We start from the raw sequence: 27815 nt of genomic DNA, 5'->3' as shown, positions 1-27815 counted from the left end.
GACCTCATCTCTCAACATTCCCGCACAAACTTGACAAAATTAACAAGTCTAGTCGACTTTGTGTGTGGACAAGTGAGCGAATGAGATGATGGAATAAGTGAAAGGAGGAGAGAGAGAGAGAGAGAGAGAAAGAGCGAGGGAGAGAGAGAAAGTGGTCCCACGCCAGCCGGGACAGCTGACAGCTGGGTTCAGCTGAGGTCAGAGGGCATGCATTGGCGGTGGGGGAGAGAAGTGGAATCTAAAACAACACAAAGAGACACACACACACACACACACACATACTTGCGTGTAGTCATCGATGACTTGTCCTGTCCAGTTGCTTCCATGATGACCTCAACAGCAGAAGTGTCAAAAATCCTCACACTCTACGCTGTAAAGTGAATTCAAGAGATTAGTTTCTAAAAATATTTGAATATGTCTTGGTGAAAATGTTTGCAAAGACTGAGAACTAGGTAGTACTCATTTGTGGAGAGATAGCGTTAAACTGTTTTTCACTTTTTTATTTTTCCAGGTTTTCCGGCCGTGGCTAAAAGCATACCGAGCGACGCACCTCTGCTCAGGAAGTGAGTCGCCCCTCCCCCACTATATGAGAACTTGAGCGTCTTCGTTGCTATCAGCAGTTACCCAGGGCAATTGCATCATGCGGTTAGCTAGCTATGCCTACAGCCCAACAATGCATCATCCCTTCAGATAGTCAACTGGCGTGGCCATTTAAGAGTGCCTCGTTGTCGGCCGTGAGTGCACGCATGTCACGCAGAGAAAAGGCGGAGGGGCGAGGAAGGGGGATTTTTTTTCTTTTTTTTTTCCCCAAAAGTCAGACTTCACAGGCAGCGTACGGACAGAGCACCTCGTACGGTTGATTTGTCACGATTTTGAAGCCTTATTTTATATACTTAGACTTTTTGTATTCATTTAACTTTGACAGGGTTAACAACAATCTCTGTAGTGTGTCAAATTTACATTTTATTTTTACTTTACATAAACTTTTAAGGACAATAACAAAGTATTTGTACATTGTTGCTTCCTGCCACTGCATAACTGTGACATAATTTAGCCTTAAAATGAAGTCTTGACTGCTCAAAGGCATGCAAATGACAAGTGTGTTGTCGTGGTACAAGTTCACACACACACACACACACTAATTTACACGTGCACAATACACAAAAGGGAGGAGGATGAGGTGGTCGGAGTGGGCCTCCGGAACTCTGAGGGTGACAGACGCTTTATTGTTAGATATTTTTTGAGACTATTTAGTGTATTTAAAAAACATATTTGACAGTTAAGTAGATATAAAGGTGAGATTTCTCATGGGCAGCATAGTGCATTAGTGGTTTGCACGTTTGCCTCACAGTTTAGCAGTTCTGGGTTCAAATATTGGTCTTCCTGTGTGGAGTTTGCATGTTTTACCGGTTTCCTCGCACATTCCAAAAACATGCACGTTAGCTTTATTAAAGACTCTAAATTGTCCCTAGGTGTAGTGTGAGTGTGAATGCTTGTTTGTGATCAATCCAGGGTGTATCCCACTTTTCCCTCCAAAAGTCAGCTTGCATAGGTTGCAGCTCACCCGTTACCCTAATGAGGAGAAGTGGGATAGAAAATGTCCATTTCTAATCTTGTATGGGTGGGTGTACACTATCAAAAGTATCAAAAGATTATTGAATGACAAAATACACTTTTACCTTGTAGGATGTGCTTGTCTTTTCTATATTTGACACACACACAAAAATGATTCTAAATGTTGTTGCAGTTAAAACCTAGCAAAAAAAAAAAAAAAAAGACACATTTTGGGGCCAAAAAAAGGGGGGGGGGGGGGGGAAGCTGTGTAGACTCTCACTTGAGGTATTCTGCCTCCCTCTAGAGTCCATGAGCGCTACATACAAGCTCATGAAAAATAAACACCAGACATTCTTTAAAGGAGGCATATTATGTATTTTCCTGCTATAAAGGAAACTATCTATCGATCGATCAATCAATCTATCGGTTTATTAAAATGTTTTTTTTTATAACTATTTATCTATTTATGTACTTTTTGTGGTATTATGTGCGCTAAAACTAGTTATCTATCTTAGGAAGCTAAGTAACTAAGTGATTACTACATCTCGCTATCTAGCCATCCATCCATCTAGCTACCCACATTTATGTTGTTTTTGTGGAGTCCCACGAGCTAACCCTAGCTCTCTAGCTAGCATGCTAATTAATAACAATCATAATATCTATCTATCTGTATTTACATCTGATTTATGTAGTTTTTGTGGGAGCCTGTGAGCTAACTCTATCGAATTAACATGCTAACATACTAAGATTGTAAGTAAGTTGAGCTAACTTTGGCTATATAACTAGCATGCTATCTAATAGCAATCATTTCATCTACCTATCTGTACTCGTAGTTTTTGTGGAATCCGTGAGCTAACTCCAGCTATATAGGTTAGCATGCTTACTAACGGATTATTACAGCTGTCTGTCTGTCTATCCTCAATTATGTAGTTTTTGTAAAAATCCTGCAAGCTAATCCTAGCTCTCTAGCTAGCATGCTAACTAAGGGCAACGATAACATCTATCAAGTGAATATCCCCGCTGTGGGATTTATAGTCTATGTCTTTTTCTATCCATCGATCAATTTACCTTATTTTAGTAGTTTTGTGGGATCCTGTGAGCTAATTTTAGCTATCAAGCTAACATGCTAACTAACATACTGAGTTTTTGTGCAGTCCTCCAAGCTAATTTTAGCTATCCAACTAGCATGCTAACCAATTTCATTTATGTCATTTTTGTGGAATCCTGCAAGCTAACTCTAGGTATCTAGCTGGCAAGCTAACAAAGATTAGTACGTCTATCCATCCATCTTTCCTCAGTTACGAAGTTTTTGTGGAATCCTGCAAGCTAACTACAGCCATTTAGCGTACTATGCTATCTAATGACAGTAATTACATCGATCCATCTCATCTATCATTTATGTTTGTGGAATCCCGCAAGCTAACGCTAGTTAACTAGCGACCAAACGACTAACGACGATTATGTCATCTGAATACCTATGTAATCGACATTATGTAGTTTTTGTGCAATTATGTTCGCTAAATTTAGGTATCTAGCAAGCATGATTGCCAAATAACACCATGTATGACGTTTTTATGGAATCCTGAAGGATAACTGTCTGTCTGTCAGCTTTGACCTCAATAACAAGCAACGCTCGGCCTGTCCAAACAGCGACTCGCCTGCAGTTGCACGCGTCTACCGAAAAGAGGGCGCTGATGTCCCCACCACGGTATTCCTTGTGACTGCTATGGGCCCTTTCTTGTCCGCCCGTGTGCGGCGGCCACTTTCTCCCCTCTGCTCTCCCTTTGCACCATGTTTCTCCTTCGTGGCCGAAAATGACCCTACACACAAAATATCTCAAAACACGCGAGTTTCGCCACGACGGCAGCGAATAACCACAGCCGGGTACCGTGCGTGGACGCCGCTTCAATCGCGTCGTCGTTTTTTTTTTTTTTTTTTTTTTTCCCCTCACACAGTAGGTTTTAGTTTGAGAGAGAAGGAAGGTTGCCATTTTGCGATTTGCGCCGCTTCCGGTATTCAATGTCGCGTGAGCGTGGATTCACGTGAATTCACGTTCGTTGCAGGGTGATATTATATCATTTTAACCCCTCCACAACACCCCCAACGTGAAAACCCACGCGTGTTAACACTTTGTGGGCCTATTTCTTCTCTTCTCCCCCCCCCACCCACCCCCTTCACCGCCACCTCCCGTGAGAGTGGAGTGGAGGACTCCATTTTGAAGGCTGTGCAGCCACTGAACTCAACTCCTCGTCTCAGGACAGAAAAGGCAGGCGAAAAACGATATAGACCCACGCGTGTTTTTATTCCTGAGTGTTCATACTCTTTATCTTTTTTTCGCGTAGGGAGAAGATGACGGATGGGTGGAAGTTCGGCGCGTGACGTCACCGCCGTCGACTGCTCGTGATTGACGGCTCGTTTAGGCGAGGTGGGCACATGTGGAAAGGTGGATTTTAAAGCAGGAAATGGACGTCTAAGTCAGATAAAAGCCACGTTTATGGTATAAAGTTGTATAAAAAAGAGAGAGGGGCACATTTGTCTTGCAGGAGCATGTATTAGTGAGGGGAGGTGTTGGAGGAGGAGGAGGAGGAGGAGGAGGGTGGTGGAAGAAGAGCCAGACGAGGGAGGGGGGGGGGGGGGGAAGAGTGCTCCTCGGGATCCTGGCCTAGTAGTGCCGCCGCCGGGACTCCTGTCGCTCTCATCCGCTGTCAAAAATCCGGGAATTGCCTCATTTGTGGGGCACAATGGAGGCGGCGGGGCTCGCGTGCAAGCTGCTCGACATGGGAATGGTAAGAATCTCGCCACGGATGCCGCCTTCACCCGCGTTTTGCGCGATTTTTATTTATTTATTTATTTATTTTTTACATGCCTCTCTAACCATACAGATGCGCGCGCACACACAGACACAAGCCTACACTATCTATGTGCGTGTGCTTGTGTGTACTGGCGTCGTCCTCTCTTGCATGTTTTGTTCTATTTTGACACTACACACACACACCGTGTCATAGGCGCATTTGCACACACAGTGTCGCGCACACGCACCACTAGGGCCATTTTAATGCCTCTGTGCGTGTGTGTTTGTGCGCGCGTGCGTTTGTTCTCATGCAACACACACACACACACTTAATACATAAACAAAAATGCATGACATGATCTTCATCACATCCCCCGAATGGCAGCACCGGCTACAAAAAGATGTCTCCCAAGATGTCACCCAGTCCGCTTGTCATTTGACACACAATGATGGATTTTCTTGAAATGTTCACCTCAAGGCAAGGGTTCTCAAGCTTCGCACTCCCAAGAAGAAGAAGAAGAAGACAAATCCAACAGGATGTCGTTTATGGGTATACGTTTAGTTAAGAGTCATTTATTATTCAGTTTTCAGCGCAAATTAGTCATTTAAAACGGGTGGTATATTGCCGTAACACTTGAAAATTTCACCATAAGGCATGGTTTCATCAAGTTTTTCATCCATGAATCCCCTTCAACACCCCTGGCGCACACCCAGGGAAGAAGAAAAAGATTAGCTGACAGGCAGTATTGTATATAGAGCTGTAATTTGCATTTGTTTTACCAAACTGTCATTACACTTTAAATCTTACACAACCCAGAGGGGTGAATGCCACACACACCACAATTTTCAACCCAAACTCCAAATTAATAATTTTAAATAGATAGGTTTTAATTTTCACCTCGAAGCAACGTTTCCCGAACTTTTTAAGCCACACACCACTTTCAACACCCGGGCACATCCTTCAAGAAGACTGGGCCAACTGGCAGTGTAGTATAAGGGTAAATTGTTAGTGAAAAATTAAATTAACAAACCGGCATTTTTAGCTTTATGTAACCCCCCAGGGGTGCATGTGTTACAAATTTCAGCGCAAGATCACATTTTTTAAAAACATTTGAAATGTATCATATATTGCGAAAACAATTTTCACCTTAAATTTCCCTAGCCTAAACGTCCTTCATCAACCCTGGCGCACCACCTTCTAAAAGAAGATGGACAGACTGGGAGTAGCGTAGGGCAGTGATTCCCAACCAGTGTTCCGTGGCACATTAGTCTGCCATGAGCAATCTTCAGGTGTGCCGTCGGAAATGATCAAATTTTACTTAACTGCTCAAAAAATCATTCATTTACAAGAAATAATGTATCTTTGTTCCTCTATTTATGCCAGTGAGGCATAGTGACAGACAGTACAAATAAATGCTCTTCTATTAGATGGCAGGAAGTATATACAGTAATTACTGTGTACCTACTTTTTGTGACATTTTTGTTTGTTGGTGTGCGGTGAGATTTTCCTATTGTAAAATATGTGCCTTCGCTTCATGAAGGGTGGGAATTACTGGCGTAGGGGATAATTGTTTTGTGTGTGTGTTATTAAATATGTCAATTAGGCGTGTCCCCATCCGATAGTTGATATTGGGTTGATATCAGCAAAAAAAAAAAAGTCTCAATTAAATCAGACTGGATCTAAAATCTCCGATATAAGCACTCTTATACAAGCAGTCCATTCCAGGCGCCACTCCAGCACTTTTATACAACAGCGTAAGGACCACGACATGCAGAGCCCACGTGATCACAACAGGTTGCTAAGGTGTTAACAAAGTAGCGAAGAGTGAATTTTGCTCGCTTAAAGTCGTTTATTGACACTCGATTTGAACTTCACTGTAAAATTGAACACGCACAACAACAGAATTACACCTATTGCATGTTCAAATGCACCACAGACTTCGTTAGTTTTTGTTCACAGAAATCGACAGCTCAAAGCTAACACACAATGAAAAACACCATTGAGGAGCTAACGAAAATTAGCAGTGAACTTGCGGCACTTGTATCTCTCAAAAACATTAATATTGGGGCACATACGGTGCATACACATAAAACAGGCAGTATAACAATACTCTCAGGCATAAACTATATGTAACCCATTGGTTAATAAATGGGTCCGTTTTTTCTCATACTTTTGCTGATGTCACCAGATAGCGCCAAAGCAGAAATTGATGTTAGCCATGGCTTTGGCTTGAGCATAAAACTGCAAATAAGTGAGTTTTATAGCGAATAATGGAGGATAAGTTCCCCCCAAAAATCTCTGAATACTTAACTGTGGATATGCTAGTGTTCACTGTATTAGCATGACATCTATGAGTGACCAAAAAAAAACACACAGGCGACATTAATGTACTACAACAAACAGACTGTGTCTGCTCACTACCAAAAATATATACTGCATTATAAACACAAGTGTTGCCGTGGATTCATTTTGAGTCCCTCCAAGTCAATGCTGCTAATTGACAATGCTATTTTCTCGGGTCGCTTTCAGTCACTGGCCCTTAGAATCTGCATCACTTTCCCCCCCTGCACCCTTTATGGCCCTCTTGCCTCCTCTGTCCTAAGGTACACTGAGGAACTTGCAAGAAGTCCTTGTACTTCTGGTATTACTCTAAGGTAAATAGAGTGTTGCGAGAGCAGTCCAAGGTGTACCCCGCTTCTCTCGTCAAAAGGGTTGGGCTCCAGTTACCCATATACCTAATGAGGACAAATGCTATGGAAAATGGTTAAATTGATGCTAATTGAGTGTCTTGCAGTTTGTGCTTAAGGCAAATAATAGCAACTATAATATTGATGACATTGTTCCTATTTCAGGGAGGAACCATGCCAGCATGAGTGGGCCACATGCAGGCCCAAGCCGGGAGTCCAGCCGCCCTATAACCCCAGCCTGTGACCTCTTTCGCTGCCCCCTATCCCACCAAAATAACGACACCCGCCCCATCATGTCTGCCGCTGCCTCCTCCCTGCAGCGTGCGTCCATTTACGGCTTTGCGCAGCGAGACCCCTCGCCCCCCTCATCCACCTACAGCCCCCTTAGGAGACTACAGCATCTCACCACCATGGTGAGCCAGCCCGACCTGGTTCTACCCACCCGGCCGGGTAAAAGCTGGGAATGGGGTTCTGATCAGAAGGAGCGGGACTCTTGGGTCGACTGCACCGGCAGGGATTACTACGGTGGCAGTTTTGGAAAACAAGCTGAGGTCCAAAATGCTGGCTCTAAAGAGGAGCTATCAGCGAGCTGTAGCAGTCCCATCGTGTCAGAGAGGAAGACGGACGGTTGCTTCTCATGCCCACCCAGCCCAGCCTTTTCTCTTGATAGCAACAGCCCGTTTGCAAATGGCCTCCTTCACTTTGAATCCTCTTTGTTTGAGGAAGAGGAGAACAACGATGGTGAGAAAGAGCAGCAGAACGAGACGTTCCTCGCCGTTGTAGACTCTGAAGATAAACACAAGACTCCAGAGAATGAGCTTCAGTCCGCCTCTGCGAACTTGCAGTCGGACTCCAAGGATACAAATGTTTCATCAGCGAAAGTCATCACCCGATCCCAGTCGACGGGCTTTCGCCGAAGGTACTGGGATGTTTCTGACGACGAGTGGGAGAGTGACATGGATCTCTTCCTTTTTGGTGATAGTCCCTCCAGGCATTTGATGGCAAGTGTTATCCTAATTACAGAGAGTTTGGTGGTTCCTGCGCACCGTTTATCACAAACCCACACTAAAGCAGCAGTAACGTCACAATTACAGTAAATATTTGTCTAAAAAACACTTGTAGACCAATTTAAAATAACCGGTTGTAACTCAGCAGGACTTTTTGGGCCGTGTGATTCCATATTCTTATGTTGCTGCACAAACTAGATCGTTTTGTGCTGTTTTAAACATCATATGTCGATACTGTTGTAAACTGAGGACCCTCTGTAAATGTGTCATAGTTCATTCTCCAGACCACTAGGGGCCAGTGTTTGTTTTTCAACTTTAGGGCAGATTTACAACATTTGGCACTGGACAGAACCAGGCTCACTATGTCCTTGTTTGTTGTTGCTCAGCCAAGCTCTAAGTCAACTAGCTCCGCAATGGGTCTGACAGAAACAGCAAACATGATCATTGTAGCTTTACAGCGAGTCAGGCAACTTGTCATAATTTGGGTCTGGTCCCTTACCTTACCAGTTGTTTTAACCTGGTGCTTCTTTCTATTTAGACAGTGTTGTAGTAGTCACAGTTTACTAGAGTACACTAACTTGGTGGCCTCAATGGGAGATAGATAAAATAAATGAAAACACATTGTAGGTATCTGTGAATGTCAAAGAACTGGACCTTTATAGCGTGGTGTCTGCCGAGTACAAAACATCGATCACTTTCGAATGTCTCATGGCTGATTTTTGCATTGTCAACATCAGAGCGACATGAAACGAAGCTCTGTGCCACCTGTCAAGTTCCTAGAGGGCGAGGTCATTTGGGCAAAGTTCAACCGACGGCCGTGGTGGCCCTGTGAGGTGATTGTTGACCCTGCGCAGGGAGTCTATCACAGAGTGAAAGGTGGGCCAGTAACAATGCTGACCGTCCTTGTTTGCAAACCCTTTGTACCATTTGGATGCTAACCGATGATTGTGACTCTCTTTAGAGCCCAGCGATCGGCCCTGTCGACTCTATCACATCAGGACTTTCGGGAACCCAGAAGAGAGAGCATGGGTGGAGGATAAATCAACTCATATTTTTCATGGAGGCTTTCAGTTTGAGCAGCTCGCGCAACTGCATCGAAAGGGGAAGCAAAGGGGGCAGAACCACAAATACACGGTAATACTCTTCTTTGTTTATCAGTTATTGCCGCATGAAACAATCAAATGTTGAACTGGATCTTCATTGCCTTTGTATCTCCACAGATTGCTAAACGGTATGAGGTGTCTTGGAAATTCGGTGTGGCTGAAGCCGAAACTATTCTCCAGCAAAGACCCAACATAGACTCTTTAACTATAGATAGTGCTTTCCAAGACAGTGCTCCAATAGTGACAAAGTCCTGTCCACCTAATTTGCCTTCTGCTCCACCTGCCTCCAATTCTACAAAGAATTCGCACACAATCAATGGATCAATATCTTCCCAGATATCATCCCCAGTAGAAAATAATCAAGGCACTTTAAAGAAGTCTGCTGACAAGAGGGAAGACGGTAACTCCTCAAATAAAAAGATCCAACATGATTGCCCCAACCAATTGGATAAGAATGTAGAGTGCCCCTATTCGGACCTTGACTCAGTCCCTAAGATTTTGTGTCCTAAAGCACTTGAACGTCAAATTATGATGACTCAGTCATCTGCTAATGTCCCCAAGGATGAAAAGAAACAACCAGAGATGCAAAGTGGTCTGTGGTTCAGTAAATCGGGGAAAGACAGGCGACCTAAAACTGTTAGTCCAGATCGGCCTGATCATACTCTTTTCAGCAATGTGCTCAGTAAGAAAAAGACCTCTGCAGTTAATAAAAACATGATAGCTCAAGGCGATTCCGCCTCCTTCGTTGGGCAAGGTGACCAGTCTGGATTGGTAAATGCTGAAACAAAGCTTGTGTTTGAGCAGTCATGGCAGTTGGACTCTAAAAACGTCATTGTAGCTAATAAACCTTTTGAAAGTCCTGCTGAGCTTTTGTCACAACACCAGCAGTTAATGGATTCTTCAGACCCTCTTGGATTGTCACAAGTGCAAGAGTCTGTAAACTTTTCTGAACCTCGAGGACTTTCACAGAATCAGGAGTCAGTGGGTCCTTTAGACCCTCAAGGATTACTACGAAAGCAGGACTCTCAGGATTTTTCTGACTCTCAAGTATTGCCTCAAAAACAAGAGTCGGTGTCATCTGACCCTCAAGAGGCATCACAAAAGCAGCTATCTGTGGATTCCTCTGACCATCAAGGACTAGCACCAAACCATGAGTCGAAAAATTGTTCTGACCTTCGATGGTCTTCACAACAGCATACGTCAGTGGTTTCATCTGACCCTCGAGGATTGCCTCAAAAGCATAAGTCCGTGGATTCTTCTGACTCTCGAGGACCATCACAAAAGCAAAAATCAGTGGATTTCTGTCACCCTCAGGGATCTTCACAAAAACAGAATCCTGTCTCTTCTTCTGACCCTCAAGAATTGTTCCAAAACCTGGAGTACAGGGATAATTCCAAATCTCGAGGATTGTCACAGAAGGAGGAGTCAGTGGATTCTTTGGACCTTAGAGGATCGTCCAAAAAACAGAAGTTATTGCATTATTTTGGGCCTCAAGCATTGTTACAAAAGGAGTCCAGGGATTCTTCTGACTCGCGTACATTGTCACAAAAGAAGAGGTCTGTGGGTTCTTCTGACCCTCAAAGATTACCCCTAAGGCAGAAATTTCTGGATTCGTCTGATCATCGACAACTGTTGCAAAAGCAGAAATCTGTGGATTCCTTTGGCCCTCAAGGATTGTCACAAAAGCAAAAGTTAATTGATTGTTCTGACCCTTCAAGATCATCGAAAAATCATACATCAACAGATTCTTTTGACCCTCAAGGATTGTCACAAAAGAACTTTAGGGATTCTTCTGACCGCAGAACATTGTCACAAAAGCAGACGTCTGTGAACTCTTTCAACCGTCAAAGATCATCACATAAGCAGGAATCTAGGGAGTCATCTGACCCTCGAGGAGCATCACAAAAGCAGAAGTTTGTGGATTCTTCTAACCATCAAGCAGCACCAAAGCAGGTGTCCAGGGAATATTCTGAATCTCGAGCATTGTCTCAAAAAAAGAAGTCCATGGATTCTACTGATCCCCAAAGATTGTCACATAATCTGGAGTCCAGAGATTGTTCTGACCCTCATGGATCATCACGAAAGCAGGAGTTTGTAGATTCTTCTGACCATCGACGATTGTCCCAAAAACAGAAGTCAGTGGATTCTTTTGGTCCCCAAGGATTGTCGCAAAAGAGGGAGTCCAGTGATTTGTCTAACCCCCAAACAGTGTCACAAAAGCAGAAGTATGTGGATTATTCTGACCTTGCAAAATTATCACAAAAGCAGTCTAGGCATTCTTCTGACCCTCAACGATCATTGCAAAAGCAGGAGCTCAGGGATTGTATTGACTCCCAAGGATCATCTCAAAAGCAGAAGTTATGGGATTTTTCAAACCCTCGAGAATCATCCCAGAATAACTCTGTGGATTCTTATGACTCTCACAGATCATCACAAAAGCCGGAGTCTGTGGATACTTTTGACCCCCGAAGATTGTCACAAAAGCAGAAATCAGTGAATTCGTCTCAATCCCAAGGATCATCACAAAAGCAGAAGTCAGTGGATTCTTCAGTCCCCCAAAGATTATCACAAAAGCAGCAGTCAGTGGATTCTTCTGACCCACAAGGATCGTTAAAAAAGCAGAAAACCAGGTATTTGACTGACATTAGAGGGCCATCACAAAAGCAGAAGTCCATGGATACTTATGACTCCTCCGGACTTTCACAAAAGCCGAAGTCCATGGATAGTTATGACTCCTCCGGACTTTCACAAAAGCAGGAATCTAGGGATTCTTCTGACCCACGAGGATTGTCACAAAAACAGGAGTCCAAGTATTCTTCTGACCCTCGAGTTACGTCACAAAAGCTAAAGTCAGTAGATTCTTCTGATACTCGAGCATCACAGAAGCAGGAGTCCAGGGATTCTTCTGACCCTCGTGGAACATCATATAAGCAGAGGTCAATGGATTCCGCTGAGGCCAGAAGATCATCACATAAACCGAAGTTAGTGGATTCTTCTGACACTCGAGTATCAACACAAAAGCCAGATTACAGGGATTCCTCTGACACCCGAAGATCGTCAGAAAAGCAGGAGTCGAAGTATTCTTCTGACCGTTCTGTAACATCACATAAGCCGAAGTCATTAGATACACCTGAGCCCCAAAGATCATCACATAAGCCAAAGTCAGTGGATTCTTTTGACCCTCGAATAGCAACACAAAAGCTGGCGTACAGGGATTCCTCTGATCCACGAGGATCACAAAAGCAAGAGTCCAAGTATTTTTCACACCCTAGAATTTCATCGCAAAAGTCTAGGGATTCTTTTGGCCCTCGAGGAACATCACATAAGCAGAAGTCAGTGGATTTGTCTGAGCGCCGAAGATCATCACACAAACAGAAATCAGTGGATCTTTTTGACCCTCAAGTATCATCACAAAAGACGGAGTACAGGAATTTCTCTGACCCGCAAGGATCATCACAAGCGACTGTAGAATCTTGCAGGCCCTCTAAGAAGTGTGGCTATTCAAAGGGTCGGCAAATTATCCCTTATTCTAAACACTCTGCCAAACATTCTACTTCTCCGAGTAGCGCACATGTTAAAAGGTTCAGCAAGAGGATCAGTGTAAAGAGCAGTTGTCAACTTCATCGTTGTAAATTGAGGGCCAGTAAAAGGGTTGGTCTACGTAATTGTTACCAGACAGAAGAAAGGGAAAGTAATCCCAAATCCAGTTTAAATGAAGTATCAACAGACCTGCAGGCAATATTAGACCTTCAGGAAGCTCTGATTGCCAATTGTCAACTACCTTTTGTTAAGCTGATACGTGGAGACATAAATATTAAGAATTACTTGAAGTCTAATGTAACTATTTGTTGCAACGACCAAACTGGATGTCCAAACAGTAAGGAACCCCCAAGAACAACAGTTGCTCACTCCTCCTCTGTGTCAGACTTGGTGGATGGAGCAGCAAGTGTCTCTAAAAATAGTGTAGACAAAAATGTTTCCCATAATAGTGGAGACCAAAGTGTTTCTAGAAATACTGAAGACAAAGGTGTTTCTGGAACTACAGAAGACAAAAGGGTTTCGGGAAATTGGGAACACAAAAGGGTTTACGGAAATAGTGAAGACAAAAGGTTTTCCAGAAACAGTGAAGACAAAAGTCTGTCCAGAAACAGTGAAGACAAAAGTGTTTCTAAAATTAGTGAAGACAGAAATGTTTTTAGAAATAGTGAGGACAAAATGGTTTCCAGAAAAAATGAAGACAAAGGTATGTCCAGAAATAGTGAAGACATAGTTTCCAGAATTTGTGAAGACAAACATGTTTCCAGAAAGCTTGAGGACAAAAGTGTTTTGAGAAAAAATGAGGACAAAAGTGTTTCCAGAAATGCTGTAGACAAACCTTTTTCCGTGAATAGTGAACACAAACATTTTTTCAGAAAAAATGAGGAAAGGAATAGTGAAGGCAAAAGTGTGTCTGGAAATAGTGAAGACAAACGTTTTTCCAGAAATAGTGAAGACAAAATTGTTTTCACAACTGGTGAAAACAAACATGTTTTCAGAAAAAATGAGGACAAAAGCTTTTCTAGAAAACATGAAGACAAAAGCGTGTCCAGAAGTAGTGATGCCAAAAGGGTTCCTAGGAATGCGGAAGACATAAGGGTTTCTAGAAATACAGAAGACAAAAAAAGTGTGTCCAAAAATACTGAAGACAAAATTGTGTCCAGAAAATATGAAGATACAATTGTTTCCAGAAATAGTGCAGACACAAGTGTGACCAAAAATGATGCAGACAGTTCAGAATCCCAGATAACATCGACAGAGACAGAAGTGAAGTGGGAGACTGGTGCCTCCAACAGTACAACCATTTCTTTTGATCTTTCACAAAGCTCACAGAAACATGAGACTTTTGTCTCAAGCTTGGGGCGCATCACAACCGCTGTGCCCTCTCAATCTGATAGAAATTCAGTATCTGGCAATGTTCAAGTGCCCCAAGAGCCATCATTTCCTGAGACGAATGCCCTTACATCACAGCACGTCCCTAATAAATTGCCTGGAGTTCTACCACAAGATCAGCCTGCCCATCTTCCAGCCAGCAATCGATTGATGACAAGAGCTCTGAAAACCATGAAGGTGCTGCAAAAGCTGAAGTATAGAAAAGCAAAAAAGAAGGCTGCTCAGAAAGAATTCTTGCGTCGTAGCAAAAACCAGGCAGACCATGAGTGCCATTCTAAGAACTCCACTTTGAATCCAGAAAGCAATTTGGTTGTTTCCACTAAAGTAAATACAGTCAAATCCCAATGTAGTGCCATTTGTGCCTATGATCAGGACACTGTTTCCAGTTGTAATACCCCTCCCTTGATGTTTCATGGTTCCACTGAAGTCAAAAGTGAAGAGGAAGTCCGTTCAGTATCTTCAACGCCTCCAATGGACTTCATACCCCTCACCTCCAATGTGAAGGTAAAGGAGGGGGAATTAAGCAGCTCTTTATCGTCGCCTCCCTCACAATTTTCTTTTATAAATTCTTTGAAAAATGTGAACGAGATGTCCTTCCAATCCTTGACCGACGAGGCTAACGGCAAAGCCCTCATCTTCAAACCAGACATGAACTACAAGTTCAGTACTTTTCTCATGATGATGAAAGACATGCATGACACTCGAGAGCGAGACGGGGCTCCCTTAGAACTGGAGATTGGACCGCCAAGTGCCCATGTCAAAGAGGAGCCCTTGGTGATGCCTGGAATGACTGCACTCACGGGCCTAGAACAAGACATTGTGAATGATGATCCAGATTTTGGTCCATACAGGGACTCGAGTAAAAGTCACATGTCCAAGAGGCCTTACAAGAGAAGGAGGATGAAGAGTAAAGCTGACCTCAAAGTGCCTAGTCGTCCTGCCAGGTCTGGACCTGGTTACCCGGGTGTGGGGTCCTTTCTAGGAATTGACTTATCCTCAGTGCTGGATTACTCGACGAAGGTCCGATCCCTGTTGGATGTGCAGGCCTGCCACTGGGACTCACAGGCCGGGAGCGATGAGGGCTTGTTGAGGTGGGGCGGAGACTTTGAACAGATGAACAGCTTTGTCTCCAATTGCACCGAAGCCAAAACCAGCCTGCCCTGCAACACCGGGGAAGGCGATGACGATTCATCGGGTAAGGAACGTCTACATCACAGCTTGTATGAAGTATTACAGCGGTATAAAATACCTTCATGCCAGCTCTCCAGTTCTCATTAATTATAAGTTAACAACAAACTTTAGATTTTTCAAAAGTGTTGAGAAAACAAGTACACATCTCGACGCTAATACTGTGTTCAGTTTAAAGTAACCTTATTGCCTTTTCTTATTGACGATAACTACAGAGTAGATTTACAGTTGATTATGCTATGGCAATTGAGGGTAAAAAGGTGCAGAGAAAACAAGTAGTGGACTGTGTACTCATCCTTGTGTGACTCCTAGGGTACCTTCATTCTAGTTGACATTCATTAGAACTATATACAGTACTGAGTATGCCGTTGAAAATCAAGGGTAATGAGGTGTGGAGAAATCAAATAGGGCTCTGTGTACCCATCCCCATTGTACGCCTTTGTTTAGTGTAACGGGAAAAAGAACAGGAGGTTATTCTTTCTCTCTTACCATTGCAGTATTCTGCAGTATTGTCTCCAATGTTGAGCGCAAGGGACTCTATAAGAAACCAATAAAATAAAGTTTGCATGATTATGAATATTGCAGTCAATGTTTAATACGTGCAGTATTAAAACGGTTTTACGTTTTAGCTCATAAACGAAAACGGAAACCAAGCAAGAGGCTCCTGGAATGGACTGAAGAGTACGACGAAATACTTTCCTCAAGGAAGAAGACCAAAAAGACTCTTCCGACAATTACAATGGTAAGAAAAGAAACGTCACAATTCATATATATATATATATATATATATAAATCTAAACATTAAATCTGGCACTCCATTAGGACAACCAGACGCTTTCATCTCAACCACCCATTTTGGACAAGAACGCTCTCGAGCCCCCGTCCCTGAACGCGCTTCCTGAAATGCAGACTCCACCTCCAGAGGAAATCACCCTCACTACCGAATTCCAAATCCCCAGCGCTGAAAACCCGTCGCCGCAGGAAGCGCAGGCGCTTTCCATCGACACATTGACCCCGCCTCCCGAGGCCGAAGCGGAACCGCCGCCGATTAAAGGCCTTGCCGGCGGCGGTGAGATGACCGATGTCCTCTGCTCACAATAGTAAGAATCTATAATACATAATATATAATAAAATGTTTGGGACATTTTCTTTGCAGGCAATGCTCCTTTGCTGCAGAAGAAGCGGAAGCGGAAACCAACTCCGAAGATCTTGCAGTATTGTCTTGAAGCCGAGGCCTCAGTGGGCCCGAAAAAAAAGGTACCTCATCTGTGGGCTTAAATATACGCTTAACTGGCCACAACATAGACTCATTCACTGCCGTGGACATTAATATTTGGCAACTGCAGTCCAACTTAGTTGGCGGGGTTGCAGCGTTTTGGATTCGAGATCAGCACAGCTTTTGAGTAGAAGATAAAGATTACGGTGTGAAATTTGGCTTGTCCCGTCAATTATGAGGGAGAGAAATTCCAACACTTTGGAAGTCGGACGGCGGACGACTGGTTAGAGCATCTGTCTCACAGTTCTGAGGACTGGGGTTCAATCCCCGTCCCCGCCTGTATGGTGGTTGCATGTTCTCCCCGTGCCTGCGTGGGTTTTCTCCGGGCACTCCGGTTTCCTCCCACATCCCAAAAACATGCATGGTAGCTTGATTGACAACTCTAAATTGCCCATAGGTGTGAATGTCAGTGCGAATGGTTGTTTGTTTTGTATGTGCCCTGCGATTGGCTGGCAACCAGTTCAGGGAGTACCCCGCCTCCTGCCCGATGATAGCTGGGATAGGCTCCAGCACGCCCGCGACCCTAGTGAGGAGAAGCGGCTCAGAAAATGAATGGATGGATGGAAGTCGGCCACTCCAACAGAGTACGTGTATGGATGGTATAAACGGAGTACAGTAGGTAGGAGGAAATGTGTGTCATTTGAAAAATGATCTTGAAAAAAGATGATGCAGTTCATTGGTTGAATCACAAACCACATGTAAAAAAGCCACTGACGTTCAACTTGAGCCATGCCTGAGTCAGCGTCGCTCATGGTGGATTTAATAGTTTGTGTGTGTGTGTGTATGTGTATGTATATATAGTTTGAGGTGTCACAAAAGCAAAAAAAAAAAAAAGCATCGAAGTCACTGTTCTGATTAATATCTTTCTTTTTTACAAAAAGAATTTTTTTTCCCCTCTTGTTGGTCAAAAACCTGTTTTGAGTAAAATCAACCCATGTTCTAAAGCTGATTACTAAAGAACAGAAAAGGGTGTTAACTAACTGAAAGAAGTGAAAGAAGATTCTACTCCTTTTGTGAGGTTCTGTGCCATATATTGTCAAAGAACACTGTGTTCTGTGTGTCAAATTTGTCAAAATGGTTGAAAATGGCTGGCGATATTGGGAACTGCGCTGCTAGCAGCAGGCAGTGAATCAGTTAAATGAAATTGAATAAAATACTAGAAAAACAAATATTGCAGTTGTACCTAATAAAGTATCAGATGAGTACTCGTGTGTGGCATATTTACCAACAATGTCCTGTTACCAGAAATCCCTTTCTGCTTTTATTTGTCACAGATCAAAATTGTGAAGAACAATTCAATTGCTGCTCATCAAACAGGTCGGTGAAGTCTAGTGCCTTTTATAGTATGAGCCAACAGTTTTTCATATTTCTCCCATGTTCATGCCTTACTCAGAAAGCGCTTACCTTAAAAAAATGAAAGGAAAACGCCACTTGACCTCCCTTGCAGCTTATCCAGATCCTGATCCTTTAAAACCAATGAGCCCGGTAGTCTCCACATCATCACCCGCCTCGTCCACAGGGACCCACCCGACTCCCTCCAGCCTTCCTGGTTCCCCCGTGTTGGGACCGGTGATATCTGAACAGGCGGAGGACATGCCTGCAGACGTCCACCTTCCTCAAGCAGAAGACAATTACAAGTACACAACAGAGTCAGAGGTATTGGGAGTTGTATAGTCTCCATACAAAACCTGATTACTTGGTCACGAGATGTATTTGTAACCTGTTGAGTGACAGAAAAAACATTAGTAACAGTTAAGTTTCTAACAGATGTGTTTAAGAAAATGTCATTTGTATTATTAGATACGCTTTGCCTTTTTGTTCCACTCTTTCAGGGGGAAGCCTCCATGCTGGACCAGAGCTTCTCCTCCACGAGAGACGACTCATCGCTGTGTGATGAGGCACTCGGACCCTGCAGGAGGATCATCGGGGACCGAGGGGGCCCCGCCTCCTTGAAGGAGAACGTGTGTCAGGTGACCTCACATTTACACTCGCGTACCCTGATTATTAGACATCTCAGGAAGTTGAAGTATCACTGAAAAGTTTGCACTCATCCTTGAATAGTGTGAGGACGTGTCCAACCATTTGACTGGTGTTTGTATCTTTTCCATGGCCAAAACGTTTACAGGAACATTCTCAAGCGTACCTTTGCTATGTTATGTTTCTAAAGGCAGCTTGTGTGTTGTCAGGTGTGTGAGAAGACAGGGGAACTGCTGCTCTGCGAGGGTCAATGCTGCGGCGCGTTTCACCTGGCCTGCATCTCCCTGGCCGAGGCCCCCAAAGGGAAGTTTGTGTGCCCTGAATGCAAGTCGGGTAAGAACAATGAATAGACATAAAAAAGTGACCCAATTTACAAGTTTTTCGAGATACGAGCCGTAGCTCTACTAAATTTTATTTTGGGGGGGCTTTGACTTTCGAGCATGAAATTGACATACAAGCACTAGATGGTGTCTAGCAATCTCAAGTCACTTTACAACAAGCTTCAAAAAGACACTTCAACTTGCTTATTGCCACACCCAGTTTAAGTTTGCGGTCAAACCAAACATAAAACAAAGGGAATTACGCATTGTGTATTCGAAACAATTACATGACTTTAAATGTCTGCTATCTTAATGCTAACACACAATGCAAAATGCTGTAGACAGGCTAACGAATAGCATCTACGTGACGACATTCCATTCATTTCAGTGGGGAACGATGATTTGAGAAACGTTCCATCTGAGATACATTTTTGTTTGATGGTGTGCCGTGATATTTTTCCAATGTAAAATATGTGCCTTAGCTCCATAAAGGTTGGGAAACACTTTTGTGAACGGTGTCTATTTAACACACAGGCATCCACACCTGCTTCGTGTGCAAAAAGCGCAGCGAAGACGTGCGGCGCTGCATGATCCCTGTGTGCGGAAAGTTCTACCATGGGGAGTGCATTGCCGCCTACGCGCCCACTGCGCCCGTCAGCCGCGGCTTCCGCTGTGCCATCCACGTCTGCCTCACCTGCTTCATCGCCAACCCGGGCAGTTCCTCCATCTCCAAAGGTGAGTCGCACGCTCGTCCCGACGCTTGTTGTAGCGGCCTCCCCCTAGCCTGACACGTCTCGTTGTGGCCAGGTCGTCTGGTGCGGTGCGTGCGCTGCCCGGTGGCTTACCATGCCAACGACCTGTGCATGGCGGCCGGCTGCGTGGTTCTCTCCAACAATAGCATCATATGCCCCAACCACTTCACGCCGCGGCGCGGTGTCAAGAATCACGAACATGTGAACGTCAGCTGGTGTTTTGTGTGCACCGAAGGTAAACGACAACAAGCTGCTATTCTCATTATAACTTAATATATGGGCTCTTTTAACTAAATCAATACAACATTTTTACTGGTTCCAATATAATATGATTTGACCTAAACACACCACAAAAAAATACAGAACTTGAGCCAAAATGGGCATGAGCATCACTATAGTGCAATGAAACCATGTGCTCTCTCCCCACTAATCCATAAAGAAATGTAATGGTACAATTATTAAAAAGGCTTTCTAAAATTAAATCATAACAATTTATTTTTTACATATATTGGATTTAAAATTTATAAATAGTAAATAATAATATGGGGGAAAAAATAGCAAAGTTAAAGTCGTTAAAACAAAGTAAACAGTAAAAAATCTAGAACTTTTGAAGTGGAAATTCTATCACGCAAGAAATGGCATACTAAACCAAATGCTGGCCTCCGTCCTGCAGGGGGCAGTCTGCTGTGTTGCGAGTCGTGCCCAGCGGCCTTCCACCGTGAGTGTCTGAACATGGAGATGCCCAAAGGCAGCTGGTACTGCAACGACTGCAAGGCTGGCAAGAAGCCCCGATACAAGGACATCCTGTGGGTCAAAGTGGGACGCTACAGGTCAGTAACAGAACATCGTGGATACAAATACAGCAAAAAAAAATCTTAATAATAAAAAAACAAATGCAACATAAAAAATACAGTAGTACTGATAGTGAATTATGTATAATTAACATAAAATGAAATGTTATCACCTACACAGTATTGACAGTGAAATGCCGTGTTTTATTCGTCACTCGCTGCGTCAAGGTGGTGGCCCGCCGAGGTGAGCCACCCCAAAAGCATCCCGGAGAACATCCAGCGCATGAGGCACGACGTGGGCGAGTTCCCCGTGCACTTTTTTGGCTCCAACGACTACCTGTGGACCTACCAGGCGCGCGTCTTCCCCTACATGGACGTGGACGCAAACAGCAAAGAGAAGATGGGCAAAGGCGTGGACGCCACATATAAGAAAGGTCAGACGAGGGCACCCGGCTGTACGTCTGGACAAATTGTGATCGCTTCCTGATTGTGCACTCACCAACAGCTCTAGAGGAGGCGGCGGTGCGGTTTCGCGAGCTTCAGGCCGAGAAGGAGCTCCGGCAGCTTCAAGAGGACAGGAAGAACGACAGGAAGCCGCCGCCGTACAAACACATCAAGGTCAGACATCGTTGTGGGATGAATGCTCGGAATGCTCACGATGAAGACCGATGTTGGGCAGCTTACTTCCAAAAACGACAAAAGTAATATATTTGATGTTACTACTCAACTGTCATTTAAAAGCAACAGAAACATAATGCACATTTGTAATTACTATGACATCAAGCACCAGCCTTTGATTTGTTTCATATTTCTCCACAATAAATATCAAACTGTCGTTGTTGTTTCATTATTAAATTATTAATGTTGCGTTTAGTTATTTCAATTTACCGATTTCCTTTCCTTAAACATAAAACATTTTGACCGGAAATTAAGAGTTACTAGTAATCACTGGTTTGAATATAATTACTGTATATTGAAGGTGCCCCTTCGCCTAATGCCTGTTTTGTATTACATTTCAGGTGCTTTTACCAAAACAACAGGACAATTCTAAAGTATGACATTTAACTTCAATGCGTGGATAGCTTTTAACAAGACAACAATGCCAAAACTTTCAATTAAAAACAATAAAATTAACAACTACAAATGATATTACCAGTTATATTTTTTGTAAATTATTGCTTCATACTGTAGATACAGAGATAGATTTGTATGTGTAAATATCGTAAAACCTTACATTACTGCTTCGTACCGAGCATCCGTCCGTGCCCTCACTCCTCCGCTTGCAGGTGAACCGGCCAATAGGAAAGGTCCAGATCGTCACGGCCGACCTGTCGGAAATCCCGCGCTGCAACTGCAAGGCGACGGATGACAGCCCGTGCGGCATGGACTCGGAGTGCATCAACCGCATGCTGCTGTATGAATGTCACCCGCAGGTACAGAAAATAAATGACGGTGGTCAACGACTGTGCGTTTCTAGTTCAAGTTTCATTTTCAGTGCAGCTCTTGTATTGGCTGTCACTAGATTAGTGCAGGTGTACCTAATGTTGTCCACATTGGACTGGAGAAGCTTTTGAGAAGGAAACTTGTTGGTCATAAAGGCGAAATTAGATAATATTTTATGATTTTGCAGTTTGTATTAAAAAAAAAAAATCATCGTTAATGGTTTGACTACTCTGTATTAAATATAAATATGTCGCAGGTTTGCCCGGCCGGCGAGCGCTGCCTCAACCAGACGTTCAGTAGACGTCAGTACAGCCAGGTTGAAATCTTCAGGACGCTGTCTCGAGGCTGGGGGCTCCGCTGCGTGCACGACATCAAGAAGGTACAAAAAACGCCACGTGCGCGCCGTTATGCCGCGTAGCTGCCGGAAGCAGTTGGTGAAATTAGTTCCGCCTATTTTCCCAATCAGGGTCAGTTCGTGAGCGAGTACGTCGGGGAGGTGATCGACGAGGAGGAGTGCAGGACCAGGATCAGACACGCCCAGGAGCATGACATCTGTAACTTCTACATGCTAACACTCGACAAGGTATTTGGATTGAATGGAAATACACAATTAGTAAAACTCTGTAATAAGTTAAAAATAACAGCATCACGAAACAAGTGCACTGTTCAATCCAAATAGGGCACCATAACAATTACGGGACCTTTATTCACACACAAAAAACTAAGTTTTTTACCCCAAAAATTTTTTTGTAATTGAGGATAAACCACCAGTAAATGGGGTTGATTCCCCCCCAAAATAAGAAAAAAAACAAAAGAAAATGTAAAAAAAAAATTTGGAATAAAAAAGTATGGGGGTGTCCACTGTAGTACTCTTTATTGAATATTAAAGCAAAACAAACACTAAGAATTATGAGACAAATTATGGATTTAGCATTCTGTATTGAATATAAATACCAAACAGCACTAATAATCCATCCAACGATGCCTTCTCTTTAGTGCTTGTCAAGATAAATGTATTCATACGCAATAGATTTAGTACTTTGCATGAAATATAAATATGGTCTTGACTTGTTAGGACCGCATCATCGACGCCGGTCCGAAGGGAAACGAGGCTCGCTTCATGAACCACTGCTGCCAGCCCAACTGCGAGACGCAGAAGTGGACGGTGAGCGGCGACACGCGCGTCGGGCTCTTCGCGCTGCTGGACATCCCGGCTGGTAGGCGGTTCCACAATAACTAATTCAAAAAAACAGGAGATCACAGACGGAAACTCACGAAGTGTTTTTGTGCTCAGGCACTGAACTCACCTTCAACTACAATCTGGAGTGTTTGGGCAACGGCAAGACGGTGTGCAAGTGCGGGGCGCCCAACTGTAGCGGCTTCCTCGGCGTGAGGCCCAAGGTCTGTTTGCCTGTCTCTTTTTTAATCTATTTTTAATCATAAATTGGGGCCATGTGAGGTGCATTATTTTTGTCTACTTGGGGTCGCCATCCTCAGGTTCTAGTCCAGTATCCGTGACTTTGTGTGTGTATGGCTTTTAAGGGCGGGGCCTGGCCAGGTGAGTGACGTGGGCGTCAACGAGTGAGAATGTAGAGTTGGCTTTTACAGACTATTTCCCTCTGGCTTGCCACCATCGTGTCAGCTTAAAATGATCCCTGCAAAGCTTTGAGGCAGAGATTTTGCTTCGACCATTTTTTTTTTCTGTAATGGAATTATTCGAGTAATGCGAGTAATTGCTGCAAGCCTTTTGTAAATTATCGTTTTCAGAACAACCCGCCGTCGGACGACAAGGGCCGCAAGCTGAAGAGGCGCGGCCACGGCAGGCGGAAGAAGAAGGTGGTGGTGACCAAAGAGCGCGAGGACGAGTGTTTCAGCTGCGGGGACGGCGGCCAGATGGTCTCCTGCAAGAAGCCCGGCTGCCCCAAAGTCTACCACGCGGACTGCCTCAACCTCACCCGGAGGCCCGCCGGTCAGTGTCAATCAGTCGTGCTTTATGATGTCACAGCTCACCTGTCACACTGTCTAATAAGATTGAATGACTTGAACTTAGGCACCAAGCAGACCAACACTGTCTGCCCTTTGGTTACCCTTCCACTCAGCCGACTGCCCAAAAGTGCAATTATCATACTTAAACCTAGTGATTCCACACCATTGATCTCATCAGGTGAAATTATCTCTCTTTACTTCAAATTAGGGGTTGAACCGACTAGTCAACATGTAGACTTTACCAGTCTACAATGACTGTTGTAGCTTGAAGTCGATTAAGTGGCAGTCACGTGTGTTTTGGCATGAACAACACGGACGCCGCGCTAAAACCAACAGGTGGTCGGTCGGCGCAACAAACGAGCAGCGGTACCTCAAGTGTGGAAATACTTCGTTAAAATTGAGGCTAGCAGCACGGTCACTTGCAAAATATGCAAGTCGATCTTCAAATGAAGTAAATGCACGCCCAAACGTCAGCCTTCATCCTCGCAATACTCTTCCTCCTTCGACTGGCCCCACCCCCGACTCACTCATCCAATCACAAACACCTTCAGGTTCTCAAAGACAGTCGGACCTTATAAAACTCTTGCAACAATCCATGGAACACAACAGCATGTTTACGCTACAATACATTATTGCCACCACCTGTATTTTTCTTGTTTAGTCGTGAATACCCATACAGACAGGAAAAGCACAGATTGTATTATTCTTAATTATTTTTCAACAATGCTTCCTTGACACCAATTACTACTTAACTATTAGACAGGTCTTTAGGGCCATCTTGTGGCATCTTTGTGCATTACAGAAAGTTTTGAAGGTTTGTGTGTGTGGGTGGGCGGGCGTGTGCTCGCATGTTTTTACCGCTGTTCTTCTCAGGACGCTGGGAGTGTCCGCGTCACCAGTGCGACATCTGCGGCAAGGAGGCGCTGTCCTTCTGCGAGATGTGTCCCAGCTCCTTCTGCGCGCAGCACCGCGACGGCCTGCTCTTCATCTCCAAGCTGGACGGCAAGCTGTCCTGCACCGAGCACGACCCCTGCGGGCCCGACCCCCTGGAGCCCGGGGAGATCCGCGAGTACAACCCCCAGCCTCGGGCCTTAACGTCGGGCTTGGGGATGGCCGTCATCACCCCTTCCTCCTCATCCTCCGACGGCGCCGCCACACCGGGCATCCCCGCCGGTGCGCCCCCCACCCCCAGGAGGGTCCAGGACGTCAGCCAGGAGTCATTTGCCACCTTTTCCATCCCGGTGCCCATCACCGTTTCCGTGCCGGCCGGTCTGCCTCCCGCGGGCGGCGCCGTGTTCGACCTACCGCAGTACTCGCCCATCTCCTCCTACGAGGAGGAGAGGGACGTCCTGGAGGAGGACGAGGAGGACCTGCTGGAAGAAGACGAGGACGACGACGAGCAGGCTCTGGAATACCTTGAGATCAGAGATGATGACGACGAGGAAGAAGAGTGACTCGGTGAATTGTGAATAACGACTTTACCAAGGCACACTAGTGTGTCGTTAATTCTGTTACAGGAAGCACTCGTGACACGCTCGGACCCTTTGCACACACGCTCACTTGCGACAGCTGTAGAAAATAAACATTTCATTCGCACGGTGTTCCACCATTACCTCATTTCAAGCCGCATCCGCAATTGCCGGCCACAATATTAGGTACACCTCATGAGCGTCAATATGAGAGCTGTAGCCACAATATTCTGCCTTTTACACAGATAATACTGTAGATAACTCGAGTTGGGCGAGTACCGATATCACATATTGGTATCGGGCCGATACCGGACTTATTTCAAGCTATCAGATACTCGTGGAGGCTGCCCACACCAGATACTGATACTTAAGCAAAAAAAAAAAAATCTGACATCGGGTAAGTCGGTGCCTGTGGTGGTTTGACAAATTGGCCAATCATGTGGGTCAGAAAGAGAGGCTTTTGTCCACAGTTACTGTGTATATCATTGTATTAATTGAAATTTTATATATCAGAAGTACTAGTATTGATACTTAATCGGTGAGTACTGAAGAATGAATACTGAAAAAAAGTGATTTCAGGCATTACTATATTTGGCTAAACAATCCAGTAGTCATGTCCTGGAAGGTTGGCGCCCTCTGCTGAATCTGGCTGGTTACTGCACCATTTGGCCCCCGATGCAAATTTGGGTTCATTGTTAAAAATGTGACCGAAACATTTTGGTGTAAATTAGTTGTTTTGTGTAATCATGCTAACTAAATTAAAATAATTAAATCAAACACATGAACAAAACTACGATCAAAACAATACCTCTTGCACTCTGCACTTAGTGGAGGTCTTAATACTTACTGTTAAATGATTACGAGTTGTTCATGTAACATTTTCATTTTCTGATTTTATTCATGTATATAGAATAAACATTTTTTGATTGTAGTTTTTAGAATAACTTATAATTAACTCCTCTGCCAGCCATTTTCTAAGTATTTCCAGTATCGCCAGTCGTTTTCGATCACTGACTGATGTTTCAAGACTCACAGAATATTGCGTTCTGTGACATAAACATGAAAACTACCAAAAGAAAGAGTAGGCTCTTCTTTCACCAGAACAAAACAGTTTGTTTGTAGCTTTTTCCGTTCTTTAGTAATCAGCAGTAAAACATGAACTGGTTTCACCAGAAACACCGGTTTCTGACCAAAAAGCAGAAAGAAAAAAAACTTTGTGAAAAGAAATGTCAAGCAAAACGGTGACTTTGATGCTAATGTTTTGCTTTTGTGACACCTCAACCTATAAACAAAAATAAGACGGGGCTTTTAATAGCAAAATAATAATTTAAAGCTATAGAGCTAAGAAATGCACCGTGAGCAACGCTGACTCAGCGCATGGCTCAAGTTAAACGTCATTTCATCAGGCTTTTTTTTTTTTTTGACATGGCGTTCGCCATTCACTCTATGAACTGCGTCATCTTTTCTCACAATGGCAACTCGCCCGACTTCCAACGTGGTCACAGTGATAGAAAGCCGCCATCTACAGGAATCTGTTAGTCATTGTGTTAATTTGAAAACCTGAATTTTACACACAAGCTGGGCGAGACCTCCTCTTCCATGCCTACCCGTTGGGAAAAAAATTGACAAATATATACGTCGGTGGCAGTAAATGGTTGGTATCCCACAGATTGCGACAAAGTGTGTAAAGGCAAGAGTTTTTGACAGCTTTCATATTGAATCTCACACGTTCACTTGGTAATCCACTTGGTTTGATCGCTGAGTAGTGCGTCACAGTCAGTCAGCCTCTACTGGACTCAGCCCGTCATTCTGGACTTGTCGTTTCCTGTTTTCTGTTCTGCTGGACACTTGTTGCTTCCTAAGACGACAGCTACAGGCGGACATTTGGACCACTGGACCAATCACGGGGCGCTTTCGACGGGGCTTCAACGTTTCCCCTTCGATGTGAAAGTGATGTACCACGGGTGCATCACAGGATCATGACAAAGGACATTTCTCGGAATGTGGGGCAAGGGTAGATTTAAAAAAAAAAAAAAAAGAGAGAGAGAAAAAATACAACTTATGGACAAAGGTAATGGGACACATCCCTTAATTTATTGTTGACGGGTTGGACCAGACCCCTTTTAATTCCAATCATCCCTTTTGTGCTTTTCATTATTAGGGTCAAGGGTGAGCTGGAGCCTTTCTCAGATGACTTTTGGCAAGAGAAGTGGGATGCATATGGTCATGGTCTGTTTCCTTTTTAATGCCTGGTACAACTCAAGGTACATTTGTTTGGACAAACATAATGATGCTGACAAAAATGGCTCAGAAGAGTTGAATTTTAACAGCTGATATACAAGGTTTTATGTATTTTGCAATCAGCTGCATTTTTGTCACGTTCATTGTATTCTTCGGGTAATAACTTTTAGTGGTCCCAGGCAATAAAATGAACAGGAAATTCAACAAACAAGGAGTGGTCTTAATAATTGTTTTCAATGAGTGTAGACAAAAAAAGCGTTCACACCAGTGGGAAAAAATTTCATCTTCAGTGACACTAAT

At 44.0% G+C, this 27815-nt stretch overlaps 1 protein-coding gene and 1 long non-coding RNA gene across 8 annotated transcripts; one reads left to right on the top strand and one right to left on the bottom strand.

The window, feature by feature from the left end:
- The first annotated feature begins 3763 nt into the window (after positions 1 to 3763).
- Positions 3764 to 27484, top strand: nsd1b (nuclear receptor binding SET domain protein 1b). Of its 7 annotated transcripts, none has more exons than XM_061752952.1 (25): positions 3764 to 3820; positions 3897 to 3979; positions 7199 to 8034; positions 8778 to 8916; positions 9002 to 9174; positions 9261 to 15267; positions 15890 to 16002; positions 16083 to 16329; positions 16417 to 16517; positions 17811 to 17853; positions 17957 to 18192; positions 18369 to 18506; positions 18723 to 18846; positions 19368 to 19568; positions 19641 to 19820; positions 20259 to 20415; positions 20605 to 20810; positions 20882 to 20994; positions 21663 to 21809; positions 22076 to 22198; positions 22286 to 22402; positions 22895 to 23036; positions 23114 to 23220; positions 23587 to 23788; positions 24679 to 27484. In XM_061752952.1, the coding sequence occupies exons 3-25, from the start codon at positions 7216 to 7218 to the stop codon at positions 25257 to 25259; spliced, it is 10416 nt and encodes a 3471-aa protein (XP_061608936.1). In that variant the 5' UTR covers positions 3764 to 3820; positions 3897 to 3979; positions 7199 to 7215; the 3' UTR covers positions 25260 to 27484. The 7 variants fall into 7 exon arrangements, 6 of the variants coding, with proteins under 6 accessions (XP_061608936.1, XP_061608939.1, XP_061608937.1 ...); XR_009785308.1 differs by lacking the exons at positions 3764 to 3820; positions 3897 to 3979 and adding an exon at positions 4183 to 4340 and having other exon boundaries at positions 24679 to 27345; positions 27436 to 27484; XM_061752955.1 differs by lacking the exons at positions 3764 to 3820; positions 3897 to 3979 and adding an exon at positions 4183 to 4340 and having other exon boundaries at positions 18056 to 18192.
- Positions 22677 to 24803, bottom strand: LOC133467748 (uncharacterized). The gene is made up of 2 exons (XR_009785309.1): positions 24664 to 24803; positions 22677 to 23055 (listed from the first exon to the last, which is right to left on the bottom strand). It is a non-coding gene; the product is annotated as an uncharacterized LOC133467748 (long non-coding RNA).
- Positions 27485 to 27815: the final 331 nt, after the last annotated feature.

The sequence above is a fragment of the Phyllopteryx taeniolatus genome, chromosome 17 (assembly GCF_024500385.1).
Source record: "Phyllopteryx taeniolatus isolate TA_2022b chromosome 17, UOR_Ptae_1.2, whole genome shotgun sequence".
In the NCBI taxonomy this organism is placed as follows: Eukaryota; Metazoa; Chordata; class Actinopteri; order Syngnathiformes; family Syngnathidae; genus Phyllopteryx; species Phyllopteryx taeniolatus.
The sequence above is the reverse complement of the archived record's forward strand: the minus strand, read 5'-3'. Positions and strand labels throughout refer to the sequence as shown.

Bases quoted from the DNA above. Each gene is read 5' to 3' on its own strand.
- nsd1b (XM_061752952.1), top strand. From the start codon at position 7,216: ATGAGTGGGCCACATGCAGGCCCAAGCCGGGAGTCCAGCCGCCCTATA. The intron at 9,175-9,260 runs GTAATACTCTTC...GTATCTCCACAG, and splicing joins GGCAGAACCACAAATACACG to ATTGCTAAACGGTATGAGGT. The intron at 20,811-20,881 runs GTCAGACGAGGG...ACTCACCAACAG, and splicing joins GGACGCCACATATAAGAAAG to CTCTAGAGGAGGCGGCGGTG.